Source organism: Lampetra planeri, chromosome 4 (genome assembly GCF_965212315.1).
Source record: "Lampetra planeri chromosome 4, kcLamPlan1.2.h2, whole genome shotgun sequence".
NCBI lineage: Eukaryota > Metazoa > Chordata > Hyperoartia > Petromyzontiformes > Petromyzontidae > Lampetra > Lampetra planeri.
In genome coordinates this window covers 5,863,957-5,877,300 of record NC_136110.1, presented here as the reverse complement: position 1 = coordinate 5,877,300, position 13,344 = coordinate 5,863,957, and the positions used below count along the sequence as shown (strand labels likewise).

The following is a 13,344-nucleotide window of genomic DNA, read 5'->3' as shown; positions in this document are numbered from 1 at the left end:
GCAGAAGCGGCGGGCGGGGAGTCGGAGGGTGTGAAAACGCACGCCCGCTATTGTATTTGGAAGGAACGTCGAGAGCCGAAGCACATTTCACTCGTCCTGTGTTGACGCAAGCGGCAACGCAAAGTCCAATTAATTGATGAATGCCAGAAACTGAATTCCAACGGCCCCACATTATGTGTGCTTGGTAAAGATAGCGAGGCAAAAAAAATCCAAACCCCCCCCGAAAAAATATCCATCAGCATGTTTTGGTTGCCAGAAGACTTGCGAGTCAAATTTCGATTTAAAGCTTTCGTGACTGCAGGGATTCATCTTCTTGGTAGAAGGGAAAAAATAAAATAATAAAAATAAAACATACTAAAATAATTCTCACGACGTTTCGGAGGCAACACAAGCTTCCGTCTTCAGGTGGAACCATCACAGCACGATTGCTGTATCAAGTAAGTGACGGTTCCACCTGAAGACGGAAGCTTGTGTTGCCTCCGAAACGTCGTGAGAATTATTTTATTATGTTTAATTTTTATTATTTTATTATTTCCCTTCTACGTGACTTTACCGAAAGAACCAAGAAGACTTGCGAGTCATTTAAAGTCAAAACGCACGAGGTTGAGCAGAATAACCATCAGGTTCTGTGTCCGGAGCAAGCCGAGACTCGAGTGCAAAAATGATACGTCTATAAATTTAAATGCACATTTATAAAAAAATGTATATTTTGAAAGATAAAACAAAACAAGAGAGGTTGGAAACCATGAATAAGAAAGAATGTTCTGGATCGTTTCGTATTTTTTTTGACCGCACAAATCGTAAGTTTTCCTTTCATGGTCATTCACGACTCGCCGTAGATCTAAAGTGGAAGTATTTCAGTGCACATTTACAATAACATGACGTGAAGAGGTGGCATTATGGTCTAAATATGTGCACAAGTACTAGTGTTAAGCACTTCACTTGAAATGTATTTAAAAGTGTATCTAATAAATATGTCTTTATTAAATATGTGTAGGATATGACTTTTTTTTCCCCTGGCCTCATTACCTGAGTGACACACAATATGCCCCTGCCATGTAGAACCGAGCATTTAAAATCAGTGAAATGTTACACTGCCGGACATCCTTGCTAAGCAGCATAAGTAGGGCATATGTAAAAAAAAAATCGTATTAAATCAAACAAAATAAATAAATAACCAACTATTTCCACCCCCCCTACCACTATTGAATATAAATGTCTTCCAAAGTACCGTAATTGCTCCCTCTGCTCTTCATGTCGTTATAATTGTCGGCTATCGTCTTTGGCAATCTCGGTGACCTCCATGGTACATGTGTGTAAAAACCCACTTTATTACAGCCGTCACCTCATAACACTTGGGACTGCTGCTCCTGGGTTGTTTCGTTACTTTATTACTTGCTGATATACGCTCACTTTGACACTTGACTTTAAATAAACTAGGTGACTTTTTGAACCTTCTCGTCTCCTCTCTTCCGAGGCACAGAGAATGACGAGAGAGTACAATTGTAAACAACGATTACACTGGTCAACACACTTTTTCTGGCATAAGGTATTCCAACGGTTTTAAGGTAATTTTGGGGTGCTGATTCCAAATCTGGCATCAGTTTTTGTCTATCACATCAGGTTTTTGAGATATCAAATATTGCATTTTCAATCAAAACTGCCGAATAAAAATATCAAATAAATGTGGATATCTACATAAAATGATATTATAAACACACACTCCTAAAAATACAGCACCATATTTTAACACTAAAGCAGTCACTGACTCGCAACAACTTGCAATCGTAAGTGACAGAGTTAATTTCGGGTAAAATCAATGAAAATGGGGTATGCCGATAGCATGAAAATGAGATGTGATAGAGCAAATCTGAGATCAGATTTGGAATCAGCACCCTGAAATTAGTCTAAAACAGCTGCAAAAGTCCAGGCCAGAAAAAAACTTTTTTTTTGTTGACAGTGTTATTTTCCCCCCCTCACATTTATTCTTAATAGAAAGTTGACCAAATTGTAGGTAAAATTCACTGACATATCTTTAGATTTCCAAGCAGCAATTTCCATCAAAGCGTGTAAGCAGCGTGGCTTATTACGCCTGCAAAAAAAAATCAGTGATCAGAAGTGGCGATATGAAGCGTAAATGAAACATTTTAGAACAATAACGGAAAACAGTGCCGTTTCCATCGCGCTATAATGTTTTTAAAAAGTCATTACATTTTGCACCGGTTCCAATAAAATTGGTAAAACGCGAGATGAAGTCAGCGTGCCAATGGGAGCTTTTATTCTTCGCCTTTTGTTTTTTTTCCCCCGTGAATTTTCACGTGGAATTCACCTGGGTGCCAGCCAACCACTTTGGCTAATGGAGCAATGTGGCAGCCCTCTGTGTGTGCAATGGAAAACAGGTTTGGGCGGCACCCCACTTCCACAGCCCATTCCCAACCTCTCCACTTCCCCAGCTCCTCATTCTCTCCCTCTTACCGCACACTCCCCTCTCCTCCTCCCAACCTCCCGAGCCTACTCAGCCCCCCTGCACACCCACCTCTATAACCCTCAACCCCCGAATCTCTCCCCCAAACCCCCCTACCTACCACCTGCCCCACCCCCTCTAAAATCTCAACTTCCACCAGCACTCTCAACCCCTTCCATTAGGCAAAATCAAGAGGCACTGTTTTTTTTAATAGCTGTTAATAACGATTAAAACATAGAATTACTCATGTGAGACTTGATTATTCATAATGTAATTATGCACTCAAAAGGTTTGCGAATGTTATATTCAAGCTCATGGAATGGATAGAACTTTACTGACAAGACGGAGCAAGTGGGAAACGTTACAGACGAGACGGTAAAAAAAAAATAGGCAAAAAAAAAGAATGGACTCTGTAACCGCATTACAACTCTGAATCGCATTATATGATATTAATATTGCACGCTAAGAAAAATATATTTACAATTTTTGGTCAAAAGTTCGCCAAACGACACCCATGCAGGCCACGTCGTGCCCAGCACGGCGTGCTTTGGAAAACATCAACTTCCAAGAAAACATCAACTTGGAAAATATCAACTGGAGAAAACATCAACTTGTAAGAAAACATAAACTTGGAAAACAGCAACTTGGAACACAACAACTTTGAAAACATCAACTTGGAAAACATCAACTTCAGAGAAAAAAAAATCTCGCCGGCGTGTTGGAAACCACCTTAGACAGCACAGTTTTCCCCCCGTATAGCTCAAGACAGACCACAATCAACGCTCTTCTCCCCTCGCTGGGATTGTGCAAGCCACGCGGCGTATTTAATTACGACGGTCAAAATCGTCGACTGACCGCCGACTCAACCATAACCCAATTCGGAGGCCCAGCTTTGAAAAAAAGAGCCCTTGAACTCGCCACGCATGAAAGCCGCGCCTGGTGGACGGTTCCACTATTAAGGAAACAAAATAGAACCATTGAATGGGCGACCACTGCACACATCGCCATATATTAACGGCGCATATCAAGAGCTCATAACTGCCCGGTGCTGGCTGAAAGACGTCGCCTGTTTAAGAATGGCGAGAGCTAAGATGCACATACAACTCAAGGGGCTTGTAACGATCCCGGCGTAGCCAACGTGAATGTGGTCGTCACACGGAGTGAGGTGGCTCTCTGCAGTTTAAATAACCGTGTTTACAGGCAGCCGGTTTCAATTACGACATTATGCACTTTTGTTTTCTTCCTGCTCAAGAGAAAGCCAGCCATTTGGTAGACATATGGGGGTCGTTTCGTCAATGTAAATGTTCTAACTTATTCCAATATATCTCCTGTCCGAGTCATATATTTCAAGGACATAAAGTACGATTTGTTTTAGCTCCATAGGTTTTCGCAGTTGTGCAGTCTTAGCTCTCTGATGTGTGTGTTTTCTGGTGATGGCGCAATGTTGTTCCTGAAGAAGCTCCCAGAACGTGGAGTGAAACGTTGGACATCGTGCGTAACAACACGTGGTGCGGGCTGAAAACACTCGTTTGAGAGCGAGGCGAACTTGCTTTAATCGAGATGATCCACGGCTTCGATTTGGTTTTGGATGTATTCTCTGCCGGCTGCTCAACACAACTCATATTGAGAGCGCGCTCTTCACCCGCGCGCAACGTTTCTGCTAAGCAGGGTTTGCTGTGCGTGTTGTGTATTCGCGTTGGTCATTTTTAGACGTCAAAAAAAAAACACATACAAGTGGCAGTGAGTGCTCATTCACCTCCCCTTATTAAATACGAGCACTCTATAGGGGAAAATGTATTTCCTTATGGGGTACAATGTAGCAACACTCTCGTCTCTAGAATTGAAGCCGTTTGTTTACTGGACGGGCAATTAAGACTTGTAAGTTGATTTATTTTTCTTTTGAGGCAATTGCATATCCACTGGGTATCGTTTAACGCACTGCGGTGCACAATGTTGTTTTGGAGCGAATCGCGTGGAGTATGTAGCGTTGAACTCGGGTCGTTAGTGAGCACCAAGACACCATTTTCATATTCACATCTCCTCTGCCTGCCACCGTCTCTCCCCTATGCTGTCTTCATTCAGTACCTCTGCTGCTAAATCGTCTCAACTCCCTCCCAGACCTGTAGCGTTCTGCCCCTCTTGTTTACGAAAAAAAAGGAAGAAAAACAATTATTTGAATACCACCGCCACTTCTCCTTTAAACGTTCCAGATGCTCACGTTTCTTCCACCCGGAGCGCATTGAGATGCGGTCGCATTCACACGCTTGCTAGGTCCGAGCTGTATTGTGATATACTGACAATGTTTAATTTGTGATGGAGCAATTAATTTAATGTACGCAGACACTGGTGCATACTTAAGCTAACCCAATAATTGTTTTTGCATGTTTATTTTTTTACGTAACTGTTATGAATGGCAGTATTTTTCTTGAGGATTCATACGGAAATGATGTAAGATTTAAGTACTTGCAGAGGAAAAAAGCTATTACTGTGATGACAGCATTGTCAGTGCGCTTTACTTTTCCAGCCGCATTCGTTTTGTGGGATGACCCCATTATTCTTAAAGGGCCTACAATTTGACGACCGTGCATAAACGTTCACGCACAAAGAGACTTATTTGTTATGTTGTTTTTTGTCAGTGCTTGCTACCAGGGTTTCACGTGGAAATGTCAGCTCCGTAGCCCAGTGGAACGTAAAAATCAGTGGCTGAAAAAGCTCCCAGCACGTGGATTGAACCGTCGGACATCCGGAGCGACACGCGGTACAACCCGACAACACGTCTTATAGCAACTGAATTAGAAATAAAAAAACATGAAAAAGTCAAAATATAAATAAATATTTAATTTTGTTACCACAATAAAACCTCCAAGTTCACTTTTTGTTTTCCGTTCTCGGTATAAACTCAACAGAGTGTGCATGTAGAGTGCAAGACGAGATCCACTGTGCTCAAATACATTTGGAGTTAAAGGTCGCATTGGCTAATAGTTGACAATTCATATTAGCTAATAATTGATCTATCATTATGTCTAGCGGATTACAAGTCATATAATACTTCCTGTAAGCTTTCCCCTGCACCCCTTCAACGCGTAAGTGCCGCACAAACACTGCAAGGATAAATTCCACATTCCAATGACAGGGGCATCCGTTGTACACCCACGATTGACCGCTCGCTGCGCGGTACAAACTTGCCAAGCGGTACTCAATTTGATAAATTCCTGTAAAAATTATGATGATGATGATGATGATAGCGATGTCGATATGCCTACCTCGTGCTGCACCTCCCATCGTCCCAACCCACACGACCAGCATGATCACGGCGACCAACGTCGCTCGCCTGCTCCATGAGCACCAGCCCAGCATCGCAGAGGCTGCAAGCCGCTCTTTATCCAGGGCAGTTCACCTTTGTCTGCGCCTGCACGCCAACACAACGGAGAGGTGACACGAGGAAGAAAAATCGTCATGGATTCTGCAGCGCTTGACAAAATGCGTGCGTCTCCGAGTTTTACTGTTCTTCATGAGCAGTACGGAAGCAGAGAGGTAGCTGACAGGGGGAAATGTGTTTGCCATACTAATAGTTCGTAATGATTTGCTCTGGTTTGTGTCTCCAAACTTTTGGGTAACACTGATTAATTTGCCCAGTTTTTTCACCACGTTTATACTATCATTTGGTTGATATTGGATGATCGTTACAAGAGCTATCACCCCCCCCCCGGCCCCATCTGCCCCCCCCCCCCCCGTTGCAGACAGACAGGGTTCACACATAGGTGGCAATTCAACCAACCTTAGCTATAAAACGTTAAATAAAAAAAACGCTGTCGCTATCCTGCCACACGCAGACTCCAATGAACTGTGGTGTGCGACCGTGGGTTAGGCTCGGAGTGATTTTTTTGACGATGATTATTACAGACCGACCACAATGAGATTTTCGACAAGCGTCAGTCTCTGAGTCGGTCGCCCTTTCGTCACTTCAGAATATTTATTTAAACTGGAGAAATCCGATGAGCTATGAAGCTCTTTTTCACAGATGTCCAGTGGGGCCACGGGGTCAGAACGTTACAACCAAAAACAGTAACAAAAAATTATGATAGTAGTGCAAATGGCCAAGAACAAATCACCCAAACACATACGAATAAAACTAAACCATCGCCATCCTTAGCGAGTATGGGCGCTCTTTCAGCCAAACCTATGGTCCCACGATGAAAAAAAGGAAAGCCCTACCCAGGAAAAGCCATCATTGAGTCTCTAAGACTGTTATTTCAGGAGGAGGGTCCTGCATTGAGATCGTGGTTGGAGGTTGCACTTGTTTGTGCAATCATTTATGTTCCGTCGAAACTGTTAGCAAACTTTCATCGGTGTTGGTTAATCAATTTACACATTCACTTAACATTCACGGGAATAAATATCCAGCGATTGTGCGTTATTCTTTATGAAGTAATATGACGTGTAATTCTGTAACCTTGGGCAAGTGGTGAGGTGTAAGTATGGCACTTATTGACAGGAAGAAACAGTCAAAAATGGAAACCATTGCTCGATCAAGTGAATTAAACATCCCAATCACATGTCATGCTAGGAGCTGATGGGTATAGTCATTGAAACAAACTCCTGTAAATAACAATAACAACCACGTTCGATCAAAGTGCACTAAAAGTTACATTTTGTAAAGAAATCGTGACGATGGTGGTGGTGGTGGCATTGATACCATCACATTTGGACTTTCTCAATATGTCCACACCAAGGCAATTCACAGAAATAAAATACCCAACGCATTCGTCAATAACGCAACGTCGCCCGTTATATAAACTATAAATCTAAACTCTATAACAGGTGCCGTTTAGCACGACGGGCCCTTCTCTATGTGCTATGCGGAAGGGCCACAGCCCGAAACGTCGCCCAGTGCATGTTCTCCTTTCAAAGCCACGGATGTTATTGACCAAACGCGTCGAGATGTCTGTTGTTTGCGCATCATTGTCAACGCAGCAGGAGTAGCGCGAAATCATTTGTGTAATTGCCCCCAATGCATGAGTGAAACTTAAAAAAACAACCGCCGTTTGGTTCACCATTAGCCTAAATTTCGATTTAAAGCTTTCGTGACTGCAGGGATTCATCTTCTTGGTTCTTTCGGTAAAGTCACGTAGAAGGGAAAAAAAAACACAATAAAATAATTATCACGACGTTTCGGCCACAACGCAAGCAGCCGTCCTCGGGTGAAGAACAGGTCTGTCGGAAAGACAGCGTCTGAATGACCATTAGCCTGCTTTCATGCAGCGTGAGACGGCGACTTGAACTCAAGCGCAGAGGACGCTTTGACATCCGCATTTAAAAATAGCGCAAACTGCACCACCGCAGGAGCCATAGGCTGCTGTTCAATTACACTTGGAGGTTGCCGCCGTAGGGCGCGTGGTCAGCATACCGACTCGCGCACGCGGCTGCCCAGAAGAGTGGGCGAAACAGACGACGGTTGCTGGAGGTTGCTGGCTTACTGGGAGAGAGGGAGCTAGGGCGACTCAAACGTTTACCCCTCTGCCCCTAACCTGCGACTGAGATGACACACCCGAATAAGAGACAGAGATGGAGTGAGATGGGTTAAACGGAGGCAGAAGGTATAGAAGCGTAGGGAGATACAGACGAGACAGAGTTGTAGTCAATTGAGAGAGACAACGATGGGAGCTAACAGAAGCGAGATACAGTCTGAATTGGGACCCGAGGTATTCACTCGCCGCTTTTATGTTTATTATGGTTTTAATTTCAGCTGTTATTTGGTTCAATCTTACTTTTGAACTAATCCGGAGCCCCTTGAGCTGTTTGGGGCCCTGAGGTTGTGTTTGTTCTGCGTATGCCAAGCGCCAGCGTGTGCTAACGCTCACCTACATAACCCACGTGCCGCTCGCGCCTTCTCTCTTCCACCCCAATGAAACAAAAATCACGACCCATTCAACCGGCTGCGCGCGAACGGGGGGCGACTCACCTCGTGCGGGCTGGCACGCAGCGGGAGCCCCGAGACTTTTAAAAACAACCTCCCGGCGCTTGAGCAGAACCGAAGGCGTCAATCACAGCACGCGTCCTCGGCAAAGCAGCGGCGCTGCGCATACGTTTTTGTTTTTGTTTGTTTGTTTCAAAGTTGATCGCGTTGCAGCGACTTGGGAGATAGATAAGGGAGAGACGGAGCACGAGGAGGGGGATGAGACGACGGAGCGCGTTGGCTATAAGGATGAGTCGCAGAAGACGACGAAGTAGACGCGAGACGATACACGCAGGCGTCGAGGCTGGAGTTTGGCTGAATCCGTGGCAGGAACGCAGAGGCGCGTGCGGCCGGCGTTACCGCGCCGATCGCGGCACCAATTCTTCGATCTCGGGGCCTCGGCGGCGGTGCCGGCAGCAGCAGCAGCAGCAGCCCGTGGCCACGGGGCCATGGAGCGGGGTTGAGCCTCCTCCAGCTCTTGCCAGCCGTCGTCGCGATGTCCGAGGAGGAGACGGGACGCGGGCACGCGGCGTGCGCGACGCGCGCGCTGCTAACGCGCGGGCTGACGAGCCGACACCCTCGCGAGTAAAAGTGCCACTCTTTGACAGTTGTCGTAGACCCGGTTCCCTTTTCGCCGGTTTTGAGGACATGAGGATGGAGAGGTGGGGGTGGAGGGGATGGTGGGGTAAGAGTTGGTGGGGGGGGGAGGATGACGGGGGGGGGGGTAAAAGAAGGGATGTTTGGGAGGGAGGAAAGGGGGGGGTTTAGGTGAGAATGGAGAGAGAGGAGAGACACACACGCGCACGCACGCGCGCGCACACAAGCAAGGTAGGTGCTTGGGTTGTTTGGTTGGACGCTGCAGCTCACAGTCTGAAACCGCGCCTCCCTCCCCCTCCTCGTGTGCAGACTTCGCCCCCCCCGTCCCTCCCGACGGCTCCCAGCCTCCTGCCACAGCCACACGCGCCCCCTCTGCTCTACACGATGAACTACAAAAGAGCGAAGCTGCTCCACTGTTCGCCGTTTTTGCGGTTGCCCCGTTGTGCCGCGCTGCGATGCGCTCTCGGGTTGGAGCGCGCGTTTCTCCGCGTTATTTTCTGACGCATCTCTCTCTCCCTCTCTCCACGTGCTAATTCAGGCAGTTCCATGCCGATAATTAGACGAATTCAAATAAATGTTGAAGCCATGCGTATGCGTGATTTTATTCTCTCTCTCTCCATAAATTGTTATCTACTCCAGTGAAATGCTATTTGGGGAAAGTTTGATTGAACGTATACAACTTTAACCGTACTTCCGATATAGTGGCTTACTTTGCAATCGGGATAGAGATGCACACAACACGTGATTTATATTTTGTCCAATAAATGCGTTCGACCACGACCATATCATCCGGAATGCGCTCGATCTCGTCCGATCTCGGAAGCTTTCAGTGCGGTTGAGCCTAAAGAGCGTTACGACGGGAGAAACCCACGCACAACCAGCGGCATAGGCTGATGCGAGGCCAGGTTTGCGGGCAGCAGATTTCATCGTTGGACTGTACTTCTGTGCCTCCACGTCTATGCTCCCCTCCTTCACCAAACCTCCACTCGCCATGAGCGTGGGGTAGTGTGATCAAACAATCACCGCTACCCGCACGGCGTGGGGAGGCCCTCATCCAGCAGCGGATTGACAAAGGGCTGTGATGTTTGTTGTTTTATTGACACCAGGTAACACAGCACCGAACTCAATGACTGCCCATGCGAGCTTTGCGCGCTTTCTATCGGCTTGAGGGTCACACTTCATTGGAGGCGAATCACCAACGATTGACAGGGCATCTCCTTTAAGCGTTTAAAACACGAGACATAAAACAATCTAAGAACTTTAACGTGATCCTATCTCGCGCGTAAATCCACACAATCTACTTCCGGACGTGATTATTTGTGTCTCCGCGTTCGATATGTTAGATTTTCGGATGTTTCTATTTATTGATGAGTGTCACGTTTCAGATTTCTATCCCTTTAACGTTATTAGAATATATATGTAAATACATAAATCAGGCATTCACGATCGCCAATATGTATTAGATCTTTATATGTGTGGTGCGTGCGTGCTAGGATGCATGTGATTGTGTGTATATATGGTGGAGCGGTGGTGTAGTGATGAGCGCATGCACTGCACTTCGAAGCCGGCGATCCGAGTTCGATTTCTGGCCACCGCTCTCTCACAGCAGTGACAAGTGATCATCTAAACTGGTCCTGAGCTTCTTAGAGGTCGACTCAGCCTTAAATGTGTATCCCTGATGCGATACGTACACATCAGCACTGGGGAGATCAACGCTGCCAGCTATGCCACTGGTCACACCAACTCCTAATGCGTCCTTCTGACCTTAATCCTTAATCGGTGCAGGACATGTAGGTTAATCGGTGTGCCGCGTATATGCATCCTGTTGCACGTGCATTATTGCACGCATGTACGACGTTATATATTGTGCATACGTGTATTTGCATTCGCTATATTGCAGCGCCAATCGGCAGTCTGTTTTCCTGCGCCCAGATATACATACAAGCCACTGAAAACCATTTTTGACATTCCCACAGACCGTAAATCGCATGCAGAGAACGCGGTTTCTATCAAAGGAAAGAATGTAGTTTTCAAGTTTCATATTCTTATTTTAACTGCGGCTATTTGTCTCATGATCGCGTGGCGTGTCACCCGTTCATTGACAATTCAGCGATAGACAGTGAATGCTCCATTATGTTCAGGATTATTTAGTGCATTGCAGCTTTACTTGTGTAGCCTAGCCTCAAATGTTAGGAAGCACGTGGGAGAAAACGCAATGTATAATCCAGTGGAACAAGGCTTGTGTGTGTTTTTTTCTTCGTCTACTCAAAAGGATTATTTGCCATTAATTTACAAAAAGGTGCTATTGACGGGCGCCATTATACACATAACGGACTGTATGGGGTCAAAGTTCTCTTAGCGAGCGTCTATGAAACTCGGCACGGCCCACGAGGGGAGTTGCATTGTGTGGTCAGCACCACACCACGCCCGGCCGCCCCCGTGTCTCCCCAGTGTTGATGTTGTCACGGCGCAGTGGATACTCATTTTAATGCTGAGTCGACCTAGGGGAGGCCCAGGACCAGATCGGATATTCGTCTGATGTTCGTAATGGTCGAACTCAGGTAGCTGGGTTTGTAGTGCAATACGTGAACCACGATACTACTGCTCCAGCCTATTTGTAAATATTTAACATATATAATCAGAACTCCGTTCTTTATCTGCACATACAAATAAACACTTTTTTTAGTCCATCGGTCTATCTCATTTCCAGCACAATATTTGCAGCAACGTTTGCAAGAAAACTATGGACCGATGTCGACATCCTCGGTCTCATTAATCAGGCTTTGCTACACAAATTCTGCTGGACTGGCCCGAGAGATGTGTGTAAAAAAAACCAAAACAAAGATCCACCGTATAGCCTTAACCGACCGTTGGGGCAAGTGCCGTTAGCGAGCACCTATGAAGGCCAGAACGGCACACGAGGGGGTGGGTGGCCAGCATCACGCCCGGCCGCCTTTGCCTTCCTAATGGCGATGTTTATTACGCACCTCACCAGGTACTCATTTAAGGCTGAGTCGACCTAGAGGAGGACAAGGACCGGTTCAGATCATCGTCACCAATGTTGGCCGTGAGCAGGAATCGAACTCGGGTCGTTGGGTTTGTAGCGCAGCGCGCTAACCGCTACACTACCGCTCCCCACACACGCACACACACAAACATTGACACACGTATCACATTTTATGAAGTAGGTGTCTGAACCTGAGCAATTGTTCTTCTTGGTTCTTTCAGTAAAGTCACGTAGAAGGGAAATAATAAAATAATAAAAATGAAACATAATAAAATAATTCTCACGACGTTTCGGCCACAAAGCAAGCAGCCGTCCTCAGGTGAAGAACAGGTCTGTCGGGAAGACAGCGTCTGAATGAAACACCATCAGGCTTGGAGCGTATATTTAAGCTGAGTTGGAGGGGGAAGAGCGCCTTGACAAAATAATTTGCATATCACGAGGAATTTAGCATATTTATGGGAAATACGTGACTTTATCGAAAGAACCAAGAAGATGAATCCCTGCAGTCACGAAAGCTTTAAATCTAAATTTGAGCAATTGTTCATTAAAACCCTACAGAGCCATGCATTGAATACATAAATAAATATAACCCCGTTCATCTGCCCCCACATCAATTACATCTTCTCTTAGTCCTTCAGCGTTTGGGGTTTTCAGAACAATGCTGATGGATCGTATAGGTCTGGAAAGGATCCTAGCTGAACAAATATATTTATGTGGAGGGTCGCGTGTGTATTTATTTATTTATGTTAGTGCCCACAATGCTGTTCAACCACGCATGAATGATTTATTTAAATACTCTCTATGTATGATGAAGCCGAAGCAAAATAATATTCGAATATAGGCTTTCTATTTTACATTGTGTAGGTGCGTCTATTTATACAAAGGTCACCCCGATATTGTCTTTTTTTGGTTCCTAAATAAAACATTTGTTCAATTGATACAACATTTTAGATATTCATGGGACTATCACGCACATTTATTCGATGGCACACTGCTCTATTTTGGGCAATGTCCCTTCTGCATAGCAGAGAGATGATGGACAGGGCCGTTGACTGAGTTTTAGAAGTTGTAAACTGTGCACTTTACACTTTGGAGTCCTGATAAAACTGGAATATATCAAAAATATTGGTGATATTTCCACGTGTATAATTGTGCAGCTTCAGAAACATAATCACTCGGCTTTTTGTTTCGTAAATATAGAGGCTGCATTTGTCCAAACAGTTTATTAGTTCATGTAAAAAAAAAACATTGGTTGAACATGTGTAATGCGGGCGTAAACGGCTTCGCGGATATGACGTTATGGGGGGGAGGAGTTAGGTC

General features: G+C 45.4%; 1 protein-coding gene across 1 annotated transcript in view; it reads right to left on the bottom strand.

Moving 5' to 3' along the window:
* FGFRL1 (fibroblast growth factor receptor like 1) overlaps positions 1 to 9,106 on the bottom strand; it is a 101,792-nt gene extending 92,686 nt beyond the window's left edge. The window contains exons 1-2 of the mRNA XM_078593126.1: positions 8,427 to 9,106; positions 5,728 to 5,873 (exon numbers count right to left, since the gene is read on the bottom strand). Of these exons, the coding sequence (XP_078449252.1) occupies positions 5,728 to 5,821 (94 nt within the window). The 5' untranslated portion in view covers positions 5,822 to 5,873; positions 8,427 to 9,106. The remainder of the gene's footprint in view (positions 1 to 5,727; positions 5,874 to 8,426) is intronic.
* Between the last annotated feature and the right edge of the window lie 4,238 nt (positions 9,107 to 13,344).